Raw genomic sequence first — 26,970 nt, forward strand, 5'->3', positions numbered from 1 at the left:
GAGGAAGAAAGGGGAACCCTCTTACACTGTTGCTGGGAATGCAAGCTGGTGCAGCCACTCCAGAAAACAGTATGGAGTTTCCTCAAAAAGTTAAAATAGAGCTACCTGACAACTCAGCAACTGCACTACTAGGTATTTACCCCAAAGATACAAATGTAGTGATCTGAAGGAGTACCTGGCACCCCAATGTTTATAGCAGCAATGTCCACAATGGCCAAACTATGGAAAGAGCCCAGATGTCCATCGACAGATGAATGGATAAAGAATACACACACACACACACACACACACACACACACACACACGATGTACTACTCAGCCACCGAAAAAATGAAATCTTGCCATTTTCAACGACGTAGATGGAACTACAGGTTATTATGCTAAGTGAAATAAGTCAATCAGAGGAAGACAATTATCATATGATCTCACTCATATGTGGAATTTAAGAAACAAAACAGAGGAACATAGGGGAAGGGAGGGGAAAATAAAACAAGATGAAATCAGAGAGGGAGACAAACCATAAGAGATTCTTAATTATAGAAAACAAACTGAGGGTTACCGGAGGGGAGGGGTAACTGGCTGATGGACATTAAGCAGGGCACATGATGTAATGAGCACAGGATGTTATATACAACTGACGAATCACTGAACTCCACCTCTGAGACTAGTAATATCTTAATTATGTGAATTAAAAAAAAAAAAAGGCTACCAGGATGAGAAAACTGTTTCCCAGACAGTCAACAGTCTGGAAAGAATACAATCTTTCTGCCAGGTCACCTTCTTCCTCAGTCTAGTAACAGCTGCTTGTAGTAGGACACAGTCATCATGTATGGGCGTCTACAAAGGAACACTTTTATGTTCATGCCAAAAATGATCACCAAACAACCTGATAAACTTATCTTTTAGCATTTTTGTGAACAACAATCCTAAGAAACTTCCTTTCAGATAAAAAATGTCCCTCAAACTTCCTGGGTACTCAAGAGCATATAGATATCTTTTATTAGGAAAAAGAGTATGAAGCTTTAAGCATAAAATTTAAGGAAGCTTACTAAGAAATATATTATTTTTACAGCTAAAAACTTGGGGACATATCTTAACGTTACACTTACCATCTAGTAGAGTTTCTTGATCTTTTGAACTTTACTTGGGACTCAAAGGGAGCTGATAAGAACACAGCTATTTTTAAGTAAAATAGCTATTTATTCAGCCTCTTGTCATGCCAAAATGTTTTGTGCATATACCACTATAATTAGCACACCCTCTGTAACAGGCAAAATTGTACATCAAATTATATTTCATGTTACCTGATTATATAAAAATGTAAAGTGAAAATGATTTTATCAATTCCTTTTAACATTACTAGTAAACAATTCAGCAGTAGATATGAGGCACAAAATCTTAGTAAAATATGACACAGGAAGAGCAATAATGTAATTTTCACTTAACTTGTCATAATTTGTTATGAATATACAAAGACAAATTTCTAAAATGTTATATTTACTAAGATTCTGGCAATAGCTTTATGTAACAAGACACAGCATACCAGGCCTGCCACTCAACTTGTTTATGGTAAGTCTCAACTTCAATATGAAGCTGTTTAAAGAAAAAAAAAAAAAAAATCAAAAGCCTGCTTTGTTTACATGCTAAGTATCTTGGCAAGTATGCCATTAAACACAGTAAGGAATTTAAGATAGCAAGAATAAGGAGTTAATAAAAGCTAAACATTGCAGCCTAAACAAAATTCATACAAAAATAAAATAACTATTACTGGTTACATAAAATTTTCCTGACTGGTTAAAACTTAACAGTATAAAACATGCATTTTAAATCTTCAGCTATCAAGTTCAAAAAGTACCAGTGTCTATTTGAAATGATTCTTCTCCAAAGCCAAAGTGTAGTCAAAATTAATTCAAATGTTATAACACATTCTAATGCTAAAAAACATTCAGTATTATTGAAGTGGAGGTAAATCCCAGAGCTTCTGGGGCTCGGTCATGCTGCAAAGGGCTGTTTCTCTGGCTCACTTAAAGCAGCAAATGACACAGTCCAGGGATGTCTAGGGGCAAGACTGCTGTACCCAGCTCTGACCTCCCCATGAAGCATGGCTACTATGTCCACAAAAATAGGATGTGTGAGGATAAAAGGCACGCTATTCTGCTAGCTAAAGAGATAGCAAAGCACCCCCCACCCAAAAAGCTCCTTCCCCAGGTAAATAAAAGTATATAAGGGGAAAAAATTAAAATACACTTATCTACAGAGTAAGGATTTTGAAATATCAATGTGATGCCTATTTAAAAATGTTAACTAGAATCATCTGGTCATTGCTAATTACATCTTAATAATGTATCCAGATTTGATTTCTGTTGATTTATCATTAGATACTTCTAGTCAAAAATATTACTTTATCCCCAAATATCTTAACCACTAGCACAACTGCAATGTATTATCTCCCAGAGTTGTTAAGCACTGGAAGAGAAAAAAACAGATGTTCAAGCAGCAGGCAACAGTTATGGCCCTTTCACACAGCGGCATCCGAGTGGCTACTGAATAGTCCAGGAATAATTCTAAAAACAAGAAAATTCATGCATTTTAGTAATTATGTCATAATTTTCACAGTTGAAATTTCCTTAGACATTGCACTTTCTCTATAAGGGAATCCTGATTTTTCTTAATGTTACGGCGAGTCAGGACTTGAACTAGCGGCCTTCTTTTTCTTCTTCTTACTGTGTTTCTTATGCTTCTTTTTCTTTTTTGTTTTTTCCTGTAAAGACAGTTCCCTGTTAGACATTTCTACAGGAAAATATTCAAATTAAAAACAACTTTACCATGGTCCTTCTAAGCTACTATATAATTATTTCAAACAATCCAGACAACCAAGGAAACTACTCAGAACATTTCTTGAAAAGTCTCAATAATCAATATCATATGAGGACTTAAGAGTGCTTATTGATTTTCAAAAGATAGGGAAAAACTCTAAGTCATTAGCACACAAATATAGCTTTTAAACAAAATTTCCTGTAGAAAATAAATTCTATGAATAATGATATCAACTGCTGTATTTATACGGTTTAATTTCTAAAGGTGAAATAATTGTAGTTACTATGACGAAATTCTCACATCACAGCAAAACACAATTTTTTTTTGTAAAATGACAGTTTTTGGGAACAGATACATTAAATCTGATATTTTTTAAGTAAACAGAAACACAAATTATTATGTCCTGCCAAAACTGGCAGCACTATTTTAATTATTAAGTTAACAACTAAAAAACAAACTAATTATAAACAAAATATTGATGTACGGTTGAAAAGTCTACTTAGTTTTTAAGTAAAACAGATGCTTTTTCTTTTTTAAAAATTTTATGTAAGCTCTATGCCCAACGTGGGGCTTGAACTCAAAACCCCAAGATCAAGCGTCACATGCTCTACCAACTGAGCCAGCCAGGCACCCAGATGCTTAATTTTTAGAAGCCTAGAAAAAGTAATCAAATTGTGACTGGATAGAGAGCTACAATTTTGCTGAACTCTAACTCTTGTACTATTTCTGATGTAGAAGAGAAGGCAAACTTTCCGAAACGGGTACTTAGAAAGGTGGTATCAAACGACAGACTAGTCGTTGATATTCAGCAAGAAAAGAGACATGTAAAGACAGCAAAAGCAAAGCTTCCTATCTACTTCCTTATTGATTACAACTTTCCACAATTCCCTGCCCCTCTCAAAGGTCTCTACCACTTAGTGGCTCTAAGCTAACTTTCATCATTCTTTTCATGACAAGCTCAAGTACACATGGAATTTTAGAGTCCCAAATCTTGTATTTGGGCCTTTGAAATGTAAGTTTTGCAGACAGGTTACTTTTTCATAAAAGAACAGTTGACTACTCTCTTTTTAAAATACTTTTCTTCTTGGCTTCCATGACACCTCTGTCTGCTGCTTTCTTCTATCATGAAGACCCCTCCAACTCCCATGCTCATTCTTTCTCCTCTGCTGGACCTTTCAAGGGCTTCCTTCCCTTCTTTTCCACATGGCTCTCTTGTCTCCCATGCTTTAAATAGCTCTTACATACCAAGTCTTCATATCTAGTCCTATGCTCTGAACTCAAGCCTGTATATCTAAAATTACCATAAATAATGCTTCATTTTTCTCTCCAAATCCTCTCAGCCATCTTAGTAATTAAGTGGCACCTCTAATTCGTCTTTTTACTTAAGGCAAAGAATCCAAGCTATGTTTGACTCTACTTTCTGCTTTAACTCCTCTCTCTACACCCAAAGCAGCAAGCAAGCCCTACCATCTAAGTCCACAACGTATCTCAAATCCATCAGGCTAATCCATCTCCGGTAGGACCACTGTGATACGAACACCACCCTCGCCTCTGTCCACTCCACCTCCACTGCCAAAGCAGTCTAAAAATGTTAAGTTGGTTCAGGTCACTTCTTCGTTTGAAACACTCAAAACAGCTTCCCAGAGCATTCTGATTAAAACCCAAACACCTTGCTTGTGTACATACAGCCTCCGCTTACTTCCCCACCTCACTGTGTGCTATTCCTCTTTACCTACTACAAGCCATGCTTACCCTTCCAGTTCCTCAAACAAATCAAGCTCATTCCTACCACAGGTCCTTAGCTCTTCTCCCTGCTAGGATATTCTTCCTTTGCTCTTGACATGGTTAGCTCTGTCTGGTAAATCCTATTTCAGCTTAATTTTACTTCCTCAGAGAGGCTTTTCCTCCCCAAAGCCACTCTCACATGTCACCCTTTTACCTACCCTGTATTCCATTAGAACAGCACCACCAGTACCAGTGGTGCCTGCACAGAGACACTTAATAAACACATGCTAGCTGAATGCACGAAACAGTGGAGTATGCAAGTACAAATCAGAATTATCCAAAATTAATTAATATTATGTCTTAATTAATCACAATCAAAGACCAAAGCAGTCTTCACCCAAATTATTTTTCCATTCAGAAAAAAAGTCTCTTAAATGTCACCTTGGTCTTGAAGTATATAAAATGCTACTTCTGAGTTACCAGGTGAACCTTTCTATCAGAGAAGGACCCTTATTTGAAAAGCAAGGGAAATTCTGGGAAGGGGAAGTTACCCTTAAACCTACAAAAGATGCTGTTCTCATTTTTCTTTTACCTGTTCTTAAGAAAATGCCTTCAAAGGCCATCACCCATGCTTATACTGAATGCCCCTAAATGACTTTAATGCTACGGTCTGCAATTACTCTTTGATAATCCATTGTCCACTTTTCCTAGGTTGGTCTGCTTCTCACTTGGATATCACTGCCGTTTTCCTTATTCTCCTCTTCCTTCTTTCTCCTTTTATACTTCTCCATCTGCATAATAGCAGAGCTGGCTTTAGAAATGGTCAAAAGAATCATCCTTACTACCGAATCATTTATGCTGTCGCATTCCTGCTCATTTTTCATTGCAGCCTATGCTTAGAGAGGCTTTTTCTGCTAATGTTTCCAGGTTTGGCCAACCTGGAAGTCACTACTATTGAGGATGGAGGGAATCACCACACCTAGTATTTCATATTATAGTTTAAAAAAGTTAAACAAAAGTTCAAGTTTACATTTCTAACAGTACTGAATATGGAATAAAATGAAATACTGAATAAAATACTGAAATGGAAACAGGAGATGTTTGCTACCAGGATATTCTTCTTTTCTCCAGAGCCAATTTAACTTGCTCCAACCCACTAAGGAAAGCTGAACACCACACTTTTCCCAATAAATATTTATTTGGCCCCAGTAAATGAAGTCATGCTTTACCATGATTCATTTTATATTAAACAAACAGAGCTACACTACCATCACGTAAAAAATATAAGTGATACTTGCTATTACTTTTTCTCGTTCTTCACTGCTTTTCTTCTTTTTTGCTCGTACCTAAAAAGTTTGAATTTTTGTTGAGAAGACAAATATGCAACTTGTACTCAAGACATTTTTTTCATTCCCTAATGTACCTTACATCTTTAGAATTTATATGTAAAAAACATTTTGATGATACCTCAAACCCCTGTTATATCATATGACAAGTCAATGACAAACATCTAAAGGAAAGAAAATTAAGATTTTTAATCTCTCAAGGGCTTCCTTATATTCTCTTTCAGCACCTAAAAAAAGAGCAGTGAGGTACAGTAGATAAAAAGCATGAGCTCTGAAATAAAACAGACCAAGCTCTGAATCCTACCTCTGCTATGTACTACCCTCAGTTTCATCATCTTAAAATTGAGATAATATCCACTCTCTAGGGAAGAGTCTGGAATAAAGTATTTCTCTTACTCTACGGTGTTCAATAAATGGTAGCTATACGTATAGTGTACTCAGTATAAACCAAGTGATTAAAATCCTTTTAAGTAACAATCATTACCCCATTAGTGTTTTATTTTAACCTTTTAAAAGTGTGAATTTAAGACTAAATTGAAAGTTGCTAAAACGCATGTATATTTAATGTTAAATCCAAGTGTAACATATATTAAGTACTCTAAAGACACTTTGGAAATTATTGTTTCTTACTGTTATTCTTGTCAAAACAATGACTGGGGATGGTGGTAGTTGTGCTGCATCCACATTTAGCAAGACCAAAACTGGGGATGCTGTCATGTGATGTCCAAGACAGCCAGATAGCCCTGACATGACTTCTAGACAGCCTGCCAGACATTCATATAATAAACCCAATTATAATATAAAAAAGACTGTATTTTGTTTCATTCATTCAGAGCTTTACTGAGAACTGTTCACCATTTTGGAAAATGTCATTAATGACAATTCCACTGTACAGTTTTTGAAGGGCATATGTAATGTACCTGGTACAGCTTGAATTTTGTTATGTCTTAAGATTTTATGTCTTCTAGTTATCACACTCATTTATGTACTGAAATGTAATTTAGTAAAATTATACATTAATATGCTCCTATATTTCTTTTTAAAATTTGTTAGGAGATATTAATATGAAATGTGTAGATTATATACATTATACACACACACACACACTACAAGTTTTGATTCAATTCATTTCAATTTCAATTTCATTTCAGGGGGTATTACAAAATTACAAATGAGGAAACCAAGTCCAAGAGAGAAATACTTTAAAGATAACTTGCAGACCTAAAATTAATTAAGAACAGAGTACAAACAAAACCCAAGACAGGAATATCAGAGCTGAAAAGGACTACAGAGACTATAGAAACTATGTAATTCTACTTCCTCACTTTGTAGATAGGAAAAAAGATCATGCCAACACTTCTGTTCCACCTCATCACCATTCTACTCCTTCACTAGTAGTAGTTCCATACAAAAACAAGGGAATGCTGAGTTTCGATACACAATACATGAAACAGCATCTGTCATGTAATCAAAATACTAGTAGAGTAAAAAGTAAATATTAGAAGAATAAAAATAAAATAGCTCAATGTAGAGATTTGTAAATATGGTTAATTACCATATTAGCTTTATAATCATCTTCTAGAAAATGAAAAAACTCATTCTGAAATGGAACAACTTCCATTTCTTTTTCACAATGACATACTAGAAAGTGAGTAAAATGAATATTCATGAAGTATTTCTTTTTACTAATTGTATTTATTAAAAACAAATAATTAAGCATTTTAAAGTGAAGAAAATTAATTTGAACATATACTTACCTCCTCAATATAATCCGATTCTGATAAGGACTCAGATGATAAAGGTTTATCTTCAGGATACATCTTTCTTTTTTTGCTGAGTCCTTTAATGTCCTAAGAAAAATAAATACATGTACCTTGACTCAAAAAGGTATAAGGCTATGCCACACAAGTTTTATGTTTCTAATTAATAATTTTTCCAGTTATCACAAAAACTATCCATTTTCATTTTAGAAATGTCTAAAATTGATGACATTTACCAATATTCAGTCTTTAATTCCAATAAAGTAATGCTTTTATTAAATAACCTGAAAAGAAAGAATCATGTGTCTATTGAGATGCAATATCCTTTTCTTTCTTTTAAAAAAAAAAATACTTATTTATTTAAGTAATGTGTATACCCAACATGGGGCTTGAACTCATGAGCATGAGATCAAGAGTCGCATGCTCGTCCAACTGAGCCAGCCAGGTGTCCTCTTATTTTCTTTAATTGAACTGTAAAGAGTCGTAAGAAACCCCATAGATGGTGTAAGATTCGAGTCCCTTGTATTCTAATTGTGTCTACCCAGTGTTGGATCAGACAGGCCTAGTGCTGAAGAAAAGCAATGGGTAATTATTTGTGATCTAAAAAGATCTCTAAACAGTAATAATTCCTTTAATGCATAACAAGTGTTAAATTCACATTAAAAAAAATCTTCATCTCCAAGTATTTTTAATGATGAGAAAACATATAACTCCAGGGAGGGAGAAGAGAGACTAGAGGAATACTGAGGGACTTAAATATATATTTTGAGGAATAAAATTTCAAGAACATCTGAAGCAAGTATGGCAAAATGTTAAGGTTTTTTTAAAAAAGATATTATTTATTTATTTGAGAGAGAGAGAGAGAACGAGTGGGGGGACGGGCAGAGGGAGAGAGAGAAAGGAGGCAGCAGACTCCCCACTAAGCGCGGAGCCTGAGGTGGGGCTTGATCCCAGAAACCTGAGATCATGACCTGAGCCGAAACAAAACCAAGAGTCGGACACTCAACCAACTGAGCCACCCAGGCGCCCCAATGTTAAGATTTATTAAAGCTTCACAGTGGGTATTATGGTTGTCATTTTACTATTTTCCATATGCTTTTTCTGTATGTCTGAATAGTTCATAACAACAAGACAACAAAATCACACAATGAAAAATAATGCTCACTACCTACTTGTACAGAAAAAAAAAACAATATAAAACTTCACATACCAGGAAGCCAATTTTGAAGATTATTATACAAACAAACAAAAAAAATCACATAGAAAATAAACTAACAGTGATCTGTGTTATATTACAGGTCATTTAATTCTGTTTCTGCAAACAGCTTTATTATTTTGATAGAAATGATAAATGCTCACTGTAAGCAAATTCAACCAGATCCCACTACCAGGGATTAAACATCATGAAGATTTTTGGAAACATCTCACTCTGTGTACATTTACAATTTTACATAAATACTTGCTGTTTGGAACGTGCTCTTGTCATCCAATCTTTCCATGCCAACTACATCATCATTTATGGCTGCCTTTGACATTCACTGAAAGCATATGCTACAATTTACTTAACCCATCTCTTTTTGGAGGGCAGGCATATATATATATGGGTTATTTGCTATTAAAAACAGTTGAAATGTAGTGAAGGGTATGTGAATGCAAAATCTTTACCTAATAATAATGTCTAAATCAAAGACTGAAGTAGCTTTTACCCAAATTATTTGCTCACTCTCCCCCCTCCCCCAATTGTTTATTTAACTCCTTTAGGAATCACACTTTGCCAAGAAGCCTCTGCATCAGGCTCTTTTATCAATCGTATCAATCTCAGATTACTGGAATACAATCCATATTTTCTTTCAGAATTGCCTAAACATGCATCTTACCACTGTTTCTGTGTACGTAAAGTATCAATTTTTAATTACTAAAGATTATAGTTTTCAATTATGTATTTCTAGTAGTTTTTCCTAAATCTGTTCATTATATTTAAATTTTGTTCATGGTTTACTTTTTTGTGGTCTCTTTTTGTCATTCAGAATTAGAATTATGCGGTCAAGTTTTTGAATTTTGAGGCATGGGCCTTCCCTACCCCAATTATTATATTTGCCCTTGTCTTTCTCTAATTATACTTTCATACACTTAAAACTGACTTACCTGTGATTTGGCCTTAAGGAGGGTCCAGCTTTATATCTGCCAAATGGCTAGTCGTTCTGTCCCCAAAAAAGCCACTTTTATCATACATTAAACCCCACAAATACTTATCAATTTTTACTTGGGCTCTATACTGTTTCACTGTTTGTTTTTTTTTCTATTCCTGTACCATACACTACACTGTTTTAATCAAAGCATTTAAAAAATGTTTAACATCTAAGTAAGGTAAATTATACCCAGGAACATTTATTAAATCTTCACGTGCTTCTCTGAATAGATTTGCATAATTTTCTTCAAATAAGTCCTGATCGGTTCTTTAAATTTTTCCTATATATTCTTTGTTACTACTAGAAATGGGATATTTTCTTCTATTACTAGGTATTACACTGCATTTTCACAATTTAAAAATGAACTGAAAATGATGACTGATATGACTTACAATTACACCCTTTTAAAAAAAAGATTTATTTATTTTAGAGAGAGAGAAAGCACAAAAGCATGGGCAGGGGGAGGGGCAGCAAGAGGGGGGGGGGGAGAGAATATCCTCAAGCAGGCTCCCTGCTGAGCACAGAGCCCGGTGCCGGGCTTGATCCCAGGATCCTGAGATCATGACCTGAACCAGAGCCAAGAGTCATACTCAGTCAGCTTAACTGACTGAGTCACCCAGGTGCCCCTTAAAATTACACCTTTTTAAACACTCCACATTAACTATACTGGAATTAAAATAAAAAACTTAAAAAAACAAAAACAAAGAACACTGCCCAGGGAGAAGAAAAATTATATCCTTTTATGACTATAACAGATATCCTAATCAAGATTAAAAGAAGCCATGGACCAAAAAATGTTCATCATGTGTATAAAAGATGAGTGTATCTAAAATATGAAACAAAACAAAACAAATGATATATCCAGAATATGTAAATCCACAGAGATAAAAAGCAGATTAGAAGTTACCAGGGGATGCGGGGAAAGGAAGAATGGGAATTAGTTAATAAGTATGGGTTGTTTTTAAGGGGGTGCTGAAAAAGTATTGAAACTGGAGAGGTGGTCACTGCACAACACTGTACATACACAATATTCCTCCAAATTGTAATTTTAAAATGGCTAACAGCATATTATGTAAATTATACCTCCATTTACAAAATATATAAAAATACTGAGTAAAATATAGTGACTCTCATTTATAGTTTTCTTTCATTAATAATTTCTTTCTTTAGATTTTTAAGAACCAGAAAAATTTTTTTTCTCCAAGATTTTATTTATTTGAGAGAGAGAGCGAGAAGAAGGGGGAGTGGCAGAGAGATTGAGCCCCGCTGAGCAGGGAGCCCGACGCAGGGCTCAATCCCAGGACCCTGCGATCATAACCCGAGCTGAAGGCAGACGCTTAACTGAGCCACCCAGGTGCCCCCGGAAACAGATTTTTAAATGTAAATCAGAAACACAGGGATAAATTTAGCATCAATTATAGTTAAGCGCAAATGAAGATAAAACATCTACTTACAGTAGTAAAATTTTTTCAAAACTTATCTATGGTACACTCAATTTGAAACAGAACTCCATGTTCTGTTATTAAAAGGGCTTCTTTCAAAATGACTTGAAGAAACAAAGGAAATATTTAATCTCCATTATTTTCAATTTTTAGTCTGAGATAATATATTAATCTGTATAAATTCAAACTCGCAGGACTACTTTTCTGATCTTTTAACCTTTATAATGAATACAATAAGTAACTGCCTTAAATCAACACAAAATGCTATAAAAGCAAAAGAAATAAATCTCTTAAGTTAAAAGGAGGAACACATTGTTAATTTCTAGAAGTAAATGAAGTACTGTATGACAGGTTAAGGTAAAATTATAATTACCTTTTCTTTCTCAGTTGCATCCTTTGACTTCTTTTTCTTTTTTAAACTATCCTAAACAAACATATATATACATATCAATTTTAAATGTAAAAGAGCATACGAACAAAAACAGCAAAAAGATGATTTGCTCTATGACAGAAAAAAGTTTATTTCAATACCAGAATTTTATTCTGAAAATAAGAGAAATGTACATCACATATATATGTGCTTGTAAGGAAATGAGGCTTCTTCCTCTGGCTGTATATCAAATCTATCTATACCAAAAATGATAGACATTGTCTGTAATAACCACATGGTTTCTTTTAAAATAAGACTTAAGCCATTTGCTTATTTTTGCCTGTGGTGGTCAATACGCACTGGGGTTCTCATTCACACAGTCCTCAGACATCCCCCAATCTGATTTTCTTACTCTCCCTATAAGGAGGAGAGGTGAGAATTTCTGCTTTTGATTCTTTCAGTTCTAGCCATTAACGTCCCTGAGCCTTCCTCATCCATAAAGTGGATGAGGGCTGTTGAGAGAATTGAGCTAACATGTCAAGTGCTTAGAACTGTGCCTCACACGGAGTAGGCATTTGATAAAGATTAGCTATCAGTAGTATTAGATTGACTCTTCTGTCTTAAAAGACAAAGAGAAAAACAACGTTTACTAAATACTTTCTAGACTCCAGGCATTTTGTCAGAAGAAATCACACTAGGACAAGTAGAGATCTGTGCCAAAACCAGTTGTCTTGCTCTCCTGGGCTTCTAGGACAGTGTTTGTGAAACTGTGGTCCAAGGACACACCTGTATCAGAATCCCAGAGGAGATCTATTAAAAATGTAGACTTCTGAGCCTAAGCAGACTCACTACCTCAAACTCTCTCAACACGAGGCCCAGGAATCTACACTTTTATTGCAACCTGCACATATTTCTTATTACCACAAATGTTTGAGGGCCAATTATGTTTCATAATTCTGGACATATAGAGCAGATTTAGGTGCAATGGAAAGGACACTGGACCAGATAGTGGAGTATATTTTTTCCTCTCAACTCTCACTTCTATATGAAAATGGAAAAAAATAATGTCTGCCATGTTTATTATAAAGCTGTCACGGAAATGCTGAGACATGGAGGAATATGTGGAAGTATTTAGAGAACAATAAAATGCCATATGTAAGATATGATTAAGTATATGAATTGAGTGGCACAGCCCATTAAAGTACAAAAAAGAGCATCTCATTTCTAAACCGACAGCAATTTACAACAGGATGACTTAAAAGAAAAAAAATGTGTTTGCTATCCAAAATGTTGCTAATTTCAGTAATTTTACCTTACTGTCCGATTCAGTTTCTGACATGGAGCTTTCAGAAGATTTATGTGAACGATTCTTCTTCTTCTTTTTCCTTTTTCCTTGTTTTTTATCCTATATAAAACATTTTTAGAAACATTTCCTTTCTGTTTCAAAATTAATTGATGCATTTTATTAATATCAAACCTTTATCGATGAACAAAGCTTAAATGAAAGAACCAGCTTGTAAATGCGTATTTTACTTAATAATTTTTTTTTTAAAGTAAACTCTATGCCCAATGTGGGGCTCGAGCTCACGACCCTGAGATCAAAAGTCATACACTCTACTGACTAAGCCAGCCAGGTGCTCCCTTAATAATTCATGCTTAACATGTAACTTATATTACCTTTCCTGCTTTATAAAAAAAAGTAATTTGAGTCACATGTAACCTCTAGCATCTAGTCAGACATCATTTTAAACTCTATTTCTTCTACTGATATTTTTATGAGAATAAGACAAATTTAGGAACCTAAAAAAAAAAATATTATATATATAAATATATATATAATATATATATTATATGTAAAATATTTAAACATCTAATTATTTATTCATGTCGGTGCTCTCAGTTATGGATAATTAACCAAAACCTGGAAGTCAAAGTTTCTAACAGATATTTCATAATGGATTTCCTCTTGTCATTAAATAAACTAGAGATTATTATTTCATGAACCATTACAGGCAAACCTTACCTCATCTTCAGAATCTGAAGAACTGCTGGAAGAATCAGAGCTTGATGAAGAAGAAGATGAATACTTGACCAAGCACAAAACAATTAAAGCTTGTGAGATGCAGGAATTTTTTTCTTACCACTAAGTCTCTCAAATACTTAACAAAATCAATCTAGTGTCTGAGAGATATCATATTCAGAAGACTTAACTATTAAACTGTCAAATATCACACTCCCCACACTCCCTCACACACAAGAAAAAGGCTCAACGAAGTAACAATAGATATGCCAATGGTTAATTTTCCCTCTTTCTCTCCCTGATGGCAATAGAGGAGTTAATAGATTATCAGGAGGTTGGAACAGGATAAAACCCACCCGTAACTAGTGACCGAAGGACTTCAAGGCTCCTTGACTCATTTACAGTTAGCATACAGATCATATAAATTATTCTTACTTTTCTTATGGCTCTTATTTGTAATATTTAGAAAAATGGAAAACTTTGCTCACCCTACCAGATTTCTTCTTTTCTTTTTTCTTTCTCTAAAAGCAAACAAATAAAAGTATAAATCTAAGTAAGTTGATGTGAGTTTTTAAAATTATCTATTGATAGTAGTACACAGATTATGAAAACCCAAATGTGACATTAGAAACAGCATTAAGCTTGAAAGAGTATTACCTGTCTTTTTTTGGATGAACTCTCACTTCCACTTAATAGTTTCTCCCTGTGTTTTTCTAGTTCTTTCTTCCAGTTCTGCAAAAAGGTTATAAACACCATCAAAGGCTATCTATCTGCTTCTATACACCTGGTATAGACAGCCACTACTTTCTCCCCTCTGTCCTCTACTACTCTTACCATCTTGGCCTCTAAGTACAGGGAAAAGGTACTCCAGGTGCCAGAACCCTGTCACCAAAGGACTCTTTACTAGCTCTTTCCTTTCTTTTCTTTCCTTCCTTCTTTCAAGAACGTGAGTGGGGGTAGGGCGTGCAATGCTGAGGAGAGGGAGAGAGAGAATCTTAAGCAGACTCTGCACAGAGCCTGACGTGGGGCTCGATCTCACAACCCTGAGATTGTGACCTGAGCCAAAATCAAGAGCCAGCCACTTAACCCACTGAGCCACTCAGACACCACACTAGTACCTTAAAAAAAAAAAAAAAAAAAAAAAAAAAAAGGTTTTATTTATTTATTTGAGAGAGAGAGAGAGAGTGCTTGTGCATGTGAGCAGGGAGAGGGACAGAGAGAGAGGGAGATGGACCGGCAGACTCCCGGCTGAGGCTGGAGCCTGACATGGGGCTCAATCCCACGGCCCTGAGATCATGACCTGAGCTGAAATCAAGAGCTGGCCACTTAACCGACTGAGCCACCCAGGTGTCTGGCCCCACTAACTCTTCTCAAAGGGGGTATTAAAGAGTGGGAGTTCTCCACTGTATACTGAGAGGAGGAGTCAGTATTATCACTGAGGCTGAGAACTTTTTTCTTTTTAATGAAAATGGTTAGATTTTCTTTCCAGACAGTAAAAGCTGAATTTATCTACCTATCCAACCATATATATTTTGTAAACATTGTAAGTAATCTCTCTACCCAACATGGGGCTCGAACTCACTACCTTGAGTTCAAGAGTTGCTCACTCTACCAACTGAGCTAAATAGGCAACCCTGAATTAATCTGTATTGTACTGAAATAGTACATACATGTTTGTAAACAAAACAGGCAAACATCATGAAAATATCAGGGTAAAAATGGGCACATGGGAGCATGGGAAGATAAAGAGAAGACCTCAATTTTAGAAAACTTAGATGACATAAATGACTACAATACGGTTTTCCTCTTCTTACTTTAAAAAAATCGTACATTTGGGGTGCCTATTTTTTCAAACAGGTACTATTTACAAACCTCATTCATTTTTTCTTCAAATTCAGCCAATGCCTTGGAGCCTTTCTTTTTCTTTTCTAGTTGTTCTTTCACTTCTTCCCTTAAAAAATAGAATATACAAATAAGTTTTCAAACAATTCAAATTAGAGATGGATGCTTACGAACAAAACAAAAATTTCTAAATAAAATTTTCTTAATATCCTAATAAACCTCCATTTCAGTGTTGATACATTTTCTATTTTTTTTTGTTCATATCCTTGTAAATCAATTATCATGAATACAGTCTGTCAGATACCACTGATCATTCCTTTTCTATGCATGGATTCTAAGAGCTAATACACCAAACAATTTGAGCACTTACATACAAGTGGCACTGTTTTTAATACATTTTTCTTTAATCCTCATTAAAATCCTGTGAGAAAACACAGTATCACTACCCCTATTTACAGATAAAGAAGGGAGGCTTGAGGAGGGTAAGAAATCTGCCTGGAGTCCCAAGCTAGTAGTTTTAGGGTGAGCTAAGGTCTATTTCAACTACTATTTTTATTACTAAACATCTATTTTATAATGCACCTCACATATTGCACAGAAGAGAGTTGTAAAAGCATGCCTGACTGCTTATTCCTGGAAAGGCTTGCTTACAAGCTTGGCCCTGGCTGGCATCTGGGAACTTGGATTTTGGAAAGGTCCTTACCATTCCCTCATAAGACAGGCTCACGGGGCCGGTGTGTACAAATACTACTGTTTAGGGTGAACGCCTGCATTGCTTCTGGGAGTCTGGAATTTTGGCACCTGACAGGCAGAGGCTGACGAGTCCCCAATAAAAGCCCTGGGCACACGGAGTTTCTAATGAACTCCTGCGGTTGGCAACATCTAATATGTGTTAAGACCACTCATTGCTGAGGGGATTAAATGTGTCCTATGCGATTCTACAAGAGAAGAAGCTGTACAAGTCTGAGCCTAGTCTCCCCCAGACTTCATCCCATGCATCTTTTCCCTTTACCGATGGTGGCTGGTACCCTTTGTAATAAATGTTATCCGAAAGTACATCTATCTGGGAGTCCTTCTAGCAAATTGCCTACCGGAGGGCTGTCCTGGGGGACTCTGACACACACATAATATACTTGCTTGAGCACTTCCTCTTTAAAGTTCATTTCTTCTCCCCAATTTTAAAGGTAAAATAGATTTTGTTTCGGGATAACTTTCTGGTATGCTGCAACAGTCAACAACAGCGCTCATGAATACTCTAAGAGGTAGACATGGCTTACTTTCTATTTAACTCAAAGGAAAGATCCCCTATTATATATAACTTTCAGCTTCAGTTGCCCAACCCTTAGGGGCACTTAGAAGGATTATGAAGCTCACAACTATGACATTTAATAATAATACATACTAAAAAATAATAAGGCCAGTGCTGTGATGCTTTATTTACAAACGATCAGAGCTATGCAACAAGGGCAAATAAAAACCCATAAAACAATTTAAAACAAAAATTTTACAATGGGCAATTCTAACTTATTGAAAAGCCACCAGATAAGAATAGAAATATGGCCTAACATTATCCTTCCCAACACCTTGTTACACCTCAATGAAGGGCAAGATTAGTCAAACCTACCATTTTAAAGAGCTTAAAACACTGCAAGGCTAAGGTCTCTCTAGGGGATAGAGAAGAGAACGGTATGAAAGATTATCTGGTAGCTATACAGGGTGGTGGGTTCTCAAATATTTGCTTTACACCAATGCATGATGCTTGTGTTTCATACACTGAAAAGAAAGCACCTATGAATATTGCTTAAAAAACAAACTGAAGGCTTCAGAGGGGAGGGGGGTGGGGGAATGGGATAGGCTGGTGATGGGTGGTGGGGAGGGCACGTATTGCGTGGTACACTGGGTGTTATACGCAATTAATGAATCATCGAACTTTACATCAGAAATCAGGGATGTACTGTATGGTGACTAACATAATAAAAAAATATTATTATAAGAAAAAAAAGGTGATACATAAAAAAAAATTATGTATGTGACAATTGCTTTGCAAGCAGTAAGAGTTGTAACAGCAACCTTTAAAAAGTTTACAAAAACCTTAAAAATGTCTAAATTGTTTCACAAATACCAGGTAGGCCTTGGTCGATTCAGATAATCTTGGATCGTTGGCCCCGAAGACTGGATTGGACCCCTTGATCTGGCCATTGCTATTGGGTTCATGTAGGCCTTGAGGAAAGAACAAAAATTAGTGCAATTAAAAAAAAAAAATCAAAAATGCAAATGCTCACTTACTCACCAAGCATGTTTTATTATAAATGAATACTATGTCTAACTAAGCATGAACAATCTAACCAAATTTTCATTACAAAAACTAAATTTAATGGTCTACGAAGTCTCACAAGTTTGGGAGATGAGTAATACCTCTATTTCACAGGAAAAAAATTTTTTTTTCACCAGAGATTTAATGAAAATAATAATGATACCTCTTCTTACTGTAAAATGACTTTATAATGTTTTCTCCTAAAGCCTGATACCCTATAAGATTTTATGATATTTTCTCCTAAAGCCTGATAACCCTGTAATACTATGCTCACGAGCAAATGAAGAAACTCAGTTGCGAAGAAGCTAAAGGTCTAATTTTAAATTTACTGCTTATTCTACTGTATCTTTTATCTCAAGAAATACCATGCCATACTGATGGCAATTTTACTCGTCAAATGTTAACACCAAAAATTAAATTATGACAACAAAAGAAAAAACAAATAGGACTTTATCAAAATTAAAATGTTTGTGTATCAAAGAACACTACCAAGAGAGTGAAAAGACAATCCAGAGAATGGGAGAAGATATTTGCAACTCATACATTTGATATGGAATTATCCATAATGCATAAATATCCAGAATGCATAAAGAAATCCTACAACTCAACAGCAAAAAGCCCAAATGACCCAATTAAATGTGCAAAGGACTTGAATAAACATTTCTCCAAAGAAGATATTCAAATGTCCAAGAGCACATGAAGAGATGTTCCGCTCACTAGTCATTGGGGAGATACAAATCCAACTACAATGAGGTGCCACTCTGCACCCATTAGGATGAATATTATCAAAAACAGAAAATAACAAGTGCCGTCAAAAACAGGGAGAACCGGAACCTTAACACAATCCTGGTGAGAATATAAAAGGGTGCAGCTGTGGAGGAAAAGTCTGATTTCCTCAAAAAGTTCAATATAGAATGACCAGAGGATCCAGCAATTCCACCTCTAAGTGGAATTGAAAAATAATTGAAAGCGGGGACTCAAACAGATACCTGTACACTCATGTTCAGAGCAGCAACATACACAATAGCCAAACGGTGGAAACAATCCAAATATCCATCTACTGATGAATGGATAAACAAAACGTGGCATATAACACAATGGAAGATTATTCAGCCTTAAAAAGAAATGAAATTCATGCGCCTGTGTAGCGCAGTCGGTTAAGTGTGCGATTCTTGATTTCAGCTCAGGTCCTGATCTCAGGGTCATAAGATTGAGCCCCATGTCTGGCTTTGTGCTGAAGTGGAGCCTGCTCAAGATTCTCTCTCCCCCTCTCCCTCTGCCCCCCCTTAAAAAAAAGAAAAGGAAAAAGAAATGAAATTCTTAATATGCTACGACATGAATGAACCTTGTTAACATGCTAAGTGAAACAATCTAGATACAAAAGGGCAAATATTGTACGATTCAACTTATATGAGGTACCTAGAATAAGCAAATTCATAGAGACTGAAAGTAAAAAGAGGTTTCCAGGGGCTGGGGGAATAGGTGATTGGGAGTTACTATTTAATGGGTACAGAGCTTCTTATTTGGGATGATGAAAAAGTTCTGGAAATGGATAGTGGCAACAGTTGCATAACAGTGTGAATGTACTTAATGGCACTGACTTAAACACTTAAAAATGGCTAAGACAGTGAACTTTGTTATGTTTACTTTTACACAATAAAGAATCCCCCCAATCAAATTATGCTCTGTATACTGCACTTATAGCACAAAACCACATTTTTTGATGCTTTTTTTCAAAAACATATCCAGGCAAAATAAAGCAGGTTTCTTTGTTAATGACAGTATCTAGAAATGAGATGTTTTATTAAAATTAACTGCCACAGAGGGGTGCCTGCGTGGCTCAATCAGTTAAGCATCCAACTCTTGGTTTTGGTGCAGGTCATGATCTCAGGGTTGTGAGATCGAGCCCCAAGTTGGGCTCAGTGCTACACATGGAGCCTGCTTAAGACTCTCTCTCTCCCTCTCTGGCTGCCCCTCTCCCTACTTGCCTGCTCATGCTCTCTCTCTCTCTCTTTCAAATAAATACATAAATCTTTAAAGATAAATAAAATTAACTGTGCTACATATATAAAATCTGGTCTTTAATTCAGTCTCAATCCCTTCATCCTCGTATTTGGTTCTCCAAATTTAATCCAAGTCAATAGGCATTTGCAAAAACTTTTTTTTTTTTTTAAGATTTTATTTATTTGAGAGACAGAAAGAGAGCACATGTGAGCATAAGCAGGGGAGAGGGACGGGGGAGAGGGAGAAGCAGGCCTCCCCCTGAGCAGGTAGCCTGATGTGGGGCTCAATCCCAGGACCCTGGCATCATGATCTCAGCTGAAGACAAAGGCTTAACCAACCGAGCCACCCAGGTGCCCCTCTTCTATTTTTTTTTTTTTTAAGAGTTCATTTATTTATTTGAGAGAGAGAGCACGTGCGTGACAGCACAAGCTGAGGAGGAGCAGAGGGAGAGGGACAAGCAGACATGACCTGAGCTGAAATCAAGAGTTGGACACTTAACTGACTGAGCCACCCAGGTGCCCCAGAACTCTTCCACTTTTTAAATAAAAAGAATTGTAGTTGAAAATGACTACTATCAAGGTTGATTTTAAGGCCTTAAACCTATTACTTAATATTCCCAAAGAACTGAAAGGATATTAATGTATTTGTTGCATTTCATTTAGCAAAACCTGTGCAAATGACCAAAATTTCTCAAATAACAAATATGGGTTATATATTTCCAGACTTCTCCAACAGAGCAAACATAATACCATTAAAAACAACACATACTGAGAACTAACATTCAACTGGATACTGCCTAATTAATTACTTAGGATGAAGAAACCCATTAACATAATTTTCTTACAGCCAGAATTAATGCTAGAGCTCTTAGTCAGGGATGTTTACAGAATCAGGGATAGATATGAGTATCAAATTCAACTCTCTGTAGAAAGAGGAATATAGTGACATTTTTTACATCAACTGTTACATTCTCAAATATTTCATTCAACTCCCTCTGCTGAGAATTTCACTCAGTTCGTGTGGAAATACGACACCCAACGGAGGCTGCAATAGAAGAGTTGCTGGCCTTACTAATGACACTGACAATCCTAATAACCAGAAGCAGGTTCAATGTGCGAAGCCAAGCTCATCATTTTTAAAACAGGAGATATCTACCTACCGACCTACCTGCCATCTTTTCATTTCTTTGGTACCATGTCATAATTTTAGTAGCAGTTAAGGATAAAATATCTTAAGTTTAAAACTGTAAAAACTGTTTATTTCCAAAGAATGCAAATATACAGAAGGATATTCGAAACTAAATTACTAAAATAGGGAAAATTGAAAATACAGAGAGCCATCAAATGCAAAGATGCATTATAGAGTATACCCTCAAAATGAAATACTATGCAGCCACTAAAAAAAGATGGCACTATTGTTACTGACACGGAAAGATGTCCAAGAGTTCTCAAATGAAATGCAAAAGCAAGTGCCAAAAAATAATATCCATTTTAATAAACAGCTATACATTTTTTAAAAGTCCAAATGCACCAAAATGTACAGGGAGAGGTCTACCTTCATCATTTCATACACTGGAGAGATTAAAAAAACAACTAACATAATAAAAAAACATTAAAAAAAACAACAACCCATTACCTTTATAAAAGAAAAACAAAAACACTACACACAAACATTACCATAATATTAAAGGTAAACAAAATGAGAAAAATCCAACCACAATGCTGTCACTCCAATTCAGAGAGCTGAACTGTTTTCAAGTAAAAATTCACAAAGGGTACAGTGGCAACTTTTCACTATAATTAAAAAAAATTGTGGGGCGCCTGGCTGGCTTAGTCAATAGAGCATGCTACTCTTGATCTGACTCTTGATCTTGGGGTCATGAGTTTAAGCCTCTGTTGGGCATAGAGCCTACTTGAAAAAAAAAAGGTCATAACACATTTACCATGTTTTACGGTCTTCAAATATTCTAGCATGTATCTTGAAGTTACATTAATTAACAATTTTAGGTGCCTTAATGTCTACTGTGAAACTGCTTCCCCAAAGTACATACCAGTCTGTCTTCGGGTTTACTTTTCAGAAGTAGATAGTAAAGTAGCATATTCACATGCTAAGGCTATTAATTACAGACAACTTATGGTACAATCACATGAGTTATCATTGTCTAGGCAATAAGGTTTAACTTTCAAGCTTTTCACCATAAACACTATCCTTAGTCTGCTTAAGTATATTCCAAATATCTCAATTATTTATTTCAAGTGTAAAAGCAATATTTATTAAGTGCATCTTATGTGCTAGGCTCCTTGCAAAACACTTTATGGTCTATTCTCCTAATCATTAAACAACAATGCTTCTTTTTACTATGCACTATGGAAAGGTTTTTAAAACAGAAGAATTAATTTTCTTACAAAGATAAAGCCTTTTCACTTACTACGTATCAGTATGAAAAACAATGCTCTTAACACTAAGGGGGTGAGTGGTTAGGCATCAGTTAAGATACAGAAATTGTGCAATTTCTTGAACTGTTTCACTATGACTTAATCACTTTAAATACTGTGATCTTATAAATCAAACGCTTGTATTCCTATGTAATTAGAAATGCCTGTGGCTCCAGGGGCGCCTGGGTGGCACAGCGGTTGAGCATCTGCCTTCGGCTCAGGGCGTGATCCCGGCGTTGTGGGATCGAGCCCCACATCGGGCTCTTTGGCTATGAGCCTGCTTCTTCCTCTCCCACTCCCCCTGCTTGTGTTCCCTCTCTCGCTGGCTGTCTCTCTCTCTGTCAACTAAATAAATAAAATCTTAAAAAAAAAAAAAAAAAAAGAAAAGAAAAGAAAAGAAAAGAAAAGAAATGCCTGTGGCTCCAAACTGCTGCAGGAGTTTGGGTAACAGAAAACAATCTCTTTTTGAAACTCAGGATATCTGGGCACCCAGCTGGCTCAGTCAGTGAGAATGCAACTCTTGATCTCGGGGTTGCCAGTTCAAGCCCCACGCTGGGTGTAGAGGGTACTTAAAAATAAAATCTTAAAAAAGAAAAAGAAACTCAGGATGGCAAACTGGGCTCAAGGGAACAGGTAAGTGGGCAGGTACTGAAAAGAACTATGTAAGAACAAAATGTGCAGAACTTCATTTATTACTTTGATTACCTATTTTTATCTAGAGGATACATCTGTTTTAGAGGGCACAAAGTAACAAAAAGAACATGAAGGAAGCTTCTGGAAAACAATGGGGACAAAGGGTGGCCATCATGAATTTAAGAACCCTTTACAAATCTTGAGACCTAAAATGTTCAGTTAAAAAAAAAAAACTGTTCAAGAATGTACAATACCTAGAGTGAACCCTGATGTAAAGTATGGACTTCAGGTGAAAATGATGTGTCAAGATAGATTCATCAATTGTAACAATGCAAAACCAAACCAAACCAAACCAAACCAAACCCACATTGTAACAATGCACCACTCTGGAACAGCTTTGAAAGTAGGGGAGGCTGTGCATGACTGTGGTCATGCAATATATGGGAGCTCTCTATTCACTGCTCAATTTTGCTATGAATCCAAAACTGCTCTAAAAAGTAAAGTCTACTTAAAAAAAAAAAAAAAAAAAAAGACTGTAAGTAAGTAATCTCTCCACTCAAGGTGGGTCTTGAACTTAAAACCCCGAGCTCAAGAGTAGCTTGTTCTGCCTAATGAGCCAGCCAGGTGCCCAAAGCAGTCTTTTTTGAAAACAAAACAAAACTTTCAACCTGGACCTTGAGCTTTTTCAGAAAGCAATTCTATCATCTTTAGAACTATGATTTTACCATCAATGTATGAAGAAAAATCACCATTATTTTCAGAGGCAAACAATCTTTTTATTTAAAACCAAGAGTTATGTTGTACTGAACGAAGTATCAGATACTTAAGAACAAGTTTTGGTCTGAGTTTAAACAGTTCCAACTCCTCCTCCATGCAGAGACTAAATTAGACAATCTGTCTTCTAATTCTTGATTTCAGGTTTTCATTCCCACGACCTTTCAAGTGCAAATAAAAAATGTTACCAGAACACTCTGTGCCAGGACAGCATAAAAGCAATAAGTAGAGCCCAGAGTTATTATCAAAATGTTCCAGTAAATGAAGCTAATTTGAAAAGTTTCAAATGCTTCAAAGGGATGTGTAAATCAACACTTTTCCCCAGTAAAACAAAAACATCTTAGGCCTCTGTATGAAACTGTATCCAAGGTCTGGTGATTTTTAAACATTCAAACCCTCATTGATTAATGAATCGTAACACCTCAAACCTAAGGATGCTCCAGCAGAACAGAGTTTCAACTCTATGAGAGCCAGGATACCACAACAAGGTCTGACCTACCTCAAGAAAGCAGGAGAAAAGAACATTCCTTAACCTCGTAATTAAGGCTCACCAGTGTGGTTCCTACATATCTCTGATTATGAAGACTACATAAAATTAAAACAAACGTTCTGAAGATAAGAAATGCCACCATTTCATAAAAGTAAAGCTCTTTTAGCAGCTCCCCCCACCCGAAAAGGCAATAATCACTTAATAAAATAGTTCACTAATTTTTCATTAAATTTAGTAACTGCATGTATGTATGTGTATATACATGCATGTATTTATTTATTTACTTGTTTTGCTGCTCAGTGGCTAAAACTCTGTCAAAGACCAATTCAGGAACTGTAAGGCTGCAACCTAAGCTTATTGCTAATCCCTTATGTTTACCGTCCATCCAATCTGATTCATAATCTGGACTCTACAAATCAATTTAGTAACCATCTAGAATGCCTTCCTCAATCTCCTGTCAAAAGCACCTTCTCTTTTGAATACCTTCAGAACCGCGAATCTCCATCATAAAGTATTTTCTTAATCTTTCTGCTAGTACTTATTCCTGTGTCTCCTTTATCTCATTTACTAAAACAACAACTTTCATGCCGAGCACTCCCTGGCCATGCCTTTTGCGGTTTTAACGATTCTGCAAAGTTGTGGATAACATCGATGCCCCTGTATAGATGAAGAAACTGAAGCGCGGACAAGCAAAGCAACTCTTGGTCACCCAACTCCCGAGGGTCCAAAATTGACATTCCCCATGCCTGACTCCAAAGACAACTGTTTTCACCCTTCATTCCTACACTGGGCCTGCTACGTGCAGGAAGCGCTAGGTGCTGAGTACACGAAGCCAAATGCTTCGATCCTGATCCTCAAACCGAAGCCTGCCTGCAGCTAAAACGGCGCGTTGAAGAGGAGCCGAGCCCGAGGCCTCCACGCCTCCATCCCACCTGCGTGCGCACCACAGGGGCGCGGAGCCAGGGTGGGCGATTCCGAGGAGTGGGCGAGTCCCGGCGCCTCCGGGGGCCTCAGACTTAAGACAAACATACAAGACGAGACAGAACTCCTTGAGCCCTTATGGCTCCAATAACTGGCCACTGCTAGCCCGAGTGCTGGAGGGAAGGGAGCCAGGGAGCACTGCCAGAAGGTGCGAGAAAAGGGTTGAGAAAAACGGGGTACTCGAGAGAGGAGGAAAGAGGGAGGAGAGAGTGGGGGGCCCAAAGGCGCCAACTGCGTGCGCGGCGCACGCGCGTCTGGGGCCGGCGGGGATGGGGGGAGCTGGGTCGCCCGGCTCGAGGTCCAAGCGCCGCCACTGACCCTCAGGCCCCGTCGGGAAGAGCAAGGGGCTCCGCTCTCTTGCCGCCGGGTCCCGCGTCGCCCCACTCTTTTTCCCACCGGGTACTCACCACCCGATTGTCCCGCTTCCCCATGGTGCAGTACTGAGCGTACAGTCAGACGCCTAGGGAGACCGGGCCAGAGAGCGGCCGAAGAGGGCCCGCCGCAGGTCCTTCTGCCGACTCCCCACCCTGCCCAGAGAGAGGCGCCGCGCGGCCCCAGCGACCGCAGCTGGCCACAGCGCCACCTACCGCTGCGGAGGAGAGGCGGGCGCCGGCTACCACCCGCGGTTCCCAGGCGACTCCTGCCGGATTCCAGTTCTTTACCACCCAGCCCAAGGCAGGCTGGCACTGCGCTTCCGTAGAGCGGTCTCACCAAGGCGGCACACTTCTGTTCGGCCTTGGACTGTTTGACTCTCTTCCGATTCCTGATGCGCTGAAATCCTCATTCTAGGGGATACGAGGATTATTCCATTGCTTACTGTGGGCTTAACATGGTGCAAGTGCTGGCGGTAAAGTGACGACCAGGACAGGGGCTCCTGGGTGGCTCAGTCGTTAAGCATCTGCCTGGTCCTAGGATCGAGCCCCATATCGGGCTCCTCCGCTGGAAGCCTGCTTCTTCCTCTCCCACTCCCCTGCTTGTGTTCCCTCTCTCGCTGCCTGTCTCTGTCAAATAAATAAAATCTTAAAAAAAAAAAAAAAGTGACGACCAGGACAGGCATGGTCCCTCAACAGAGTCTCAGGTGGTGGGGGAGAAGACAGTGCTGTCATAGATGTTGTTAAAGAAATGGTCCTTTAAGTGCAGTTCCATTCATCTGCCACCCGTGCGTTTATTTCACACTAATTGTTGAACACCTATTTTGTGCAATTCACTGACGAGGTGCCTGGAAGCTGGATATGGTGCAGGACACAAAGACGATTAAGACACCAGCCCTGGGGTGCCTGGGTGGCAGAGTCCTTAAGCGTGTGCCTTCAGCTCAGGGCGTGATCCCGGCGTTATGGGATTGAGCCCCACATCAGGCTCCTCTGCTGGAAGCCTGCTTCTTCCTCTCCCACTCCCCCTGCTTGTGTTCCCTCTCTCACTGGCTGTCACTATCTCTGTCAAATAAATAAATAAAATCTTAAAAAAAAAAAAAAAAGACACCAGCCCTGCCTTCAAAGGGCCTGTTTACAACCTGGTAAGGGAGTTATGCATGCCCAGGGCCAACTCTAGCGCACGATGTGTCCTAATAATGAAAGTACCATACTAAAACTTCAAGGGAGGTGATCTGGGCTCCAGAGAGGGAGCCATTATATGTATTAAGTATTTACTGACATGGTTAAAGCTGGGCCACTCTGGGCCCAGCTAAGCATGATGTCATTAGAAAGTAATTGAAAATCAACTTAGATCTTTTTTGGATTCTTGGAAAAAGGCAAAACAGACTTATACTCATTACATACGTAAAAACTACTTAAAATTATCTTTCCCATTTTCTGTCTCTCTCTCCCCTTCC

The 26,970-nt window shown here is 37.4% G+C and overlaps 1 protein-coding gene across 3 annotated transcripts; it reads right to left on the reverse strand.

Moving 5' to 3' along the window:
* Positions 1 to 1,179: 1,179 nt before the first annotated feature.
* FAM133B (family with sequence similarity 133 member B) lies at positions 1,180 to 25,690 on the reverse strand. 3 transcript variants are annotated; one of them, XM_026505564.4, is made up of 11 exons: positions 25,550 to 25,690; positions 17,634 to 17,731; positions 15,542 to 15,620; positions 14,327 to 14,401; positions 14,158 to 14,190; positions 13,673 to 13,735; positions 12,962 to 13,054; positions 11,653 to 11,703; positions 7,646 to 7,738; positions 5,847 to 5,888; positions 1,180 to 2,761 (listed from the first exon to the last, which is right to left on the reverse strand). In XM_026505564.4, the coding sequence occupies exons 1-11, from the start codon at positions 25,571 to 25,573 to the stop codon at positions 2,675 to 2,677; spliced, it is 738 nt and encodes a 245-aa protein (XP_026361349.1). In that variant the 5' UTR covers positions 25,574 to 25,690; the 3' UTR covers positions 1,180 to 2,674. The 3 variants fall into 3 exon arrangements, with proteins under 3 accessions (XP_026361349.1, XP_057160096.1, XP_044242432.1); XM_057304113.1 differs by having other exon boundaries at positions 5,841 to 5,888; positions 25,550 to 25,675; XM_044386497.3 differs by lacking the exon at positions 5,847 to 5,888 and having other exon boundaries at positions 25,550 to 25,675.
* Positions 25,691 to 26,970: the final 1,280 nt, after the last annotated feature.

The sequence above is a fragment of the Ursus arctos genome, unplaced genomic scaffold (genome assembly GCF_023065955.2).
Source record: "Ursus arctos isolate Adak ecotype North America unplaced genomic scaffold, UrsArc2.0 scaffold_3, whole genome shotgun sequence".
Lineage (NCBI taxonomy): Eukaryota > Metazoa > Chordata > Mammalia > Carnivora > Ursidae > Ursus > Ursus arctos.

Excerpts from the sequence above, each read along its gene's own strand:
- FAM133B (XM_057304113.1), bottom strand. The coding sequence starts at position 25,573 with ATGGGGAAGCGGGACAATCGGGTG. Across the intron at positions 13,736-14,157 it reads AAAAGAAGAAATCTGGTAGG|TATTCATCTTCTTCTTCATC; the intron begins GTGAGCAAAGTT and ends TGCTTGGTCAAG. Across the intron at positions 5,889-7,645 it reads AATCGGATTATATTGAGGAG|GTACGAGCAAAAAAGAAGAA; the intron begins GTAAGTATATGT and ends CAAACTTTTTAG.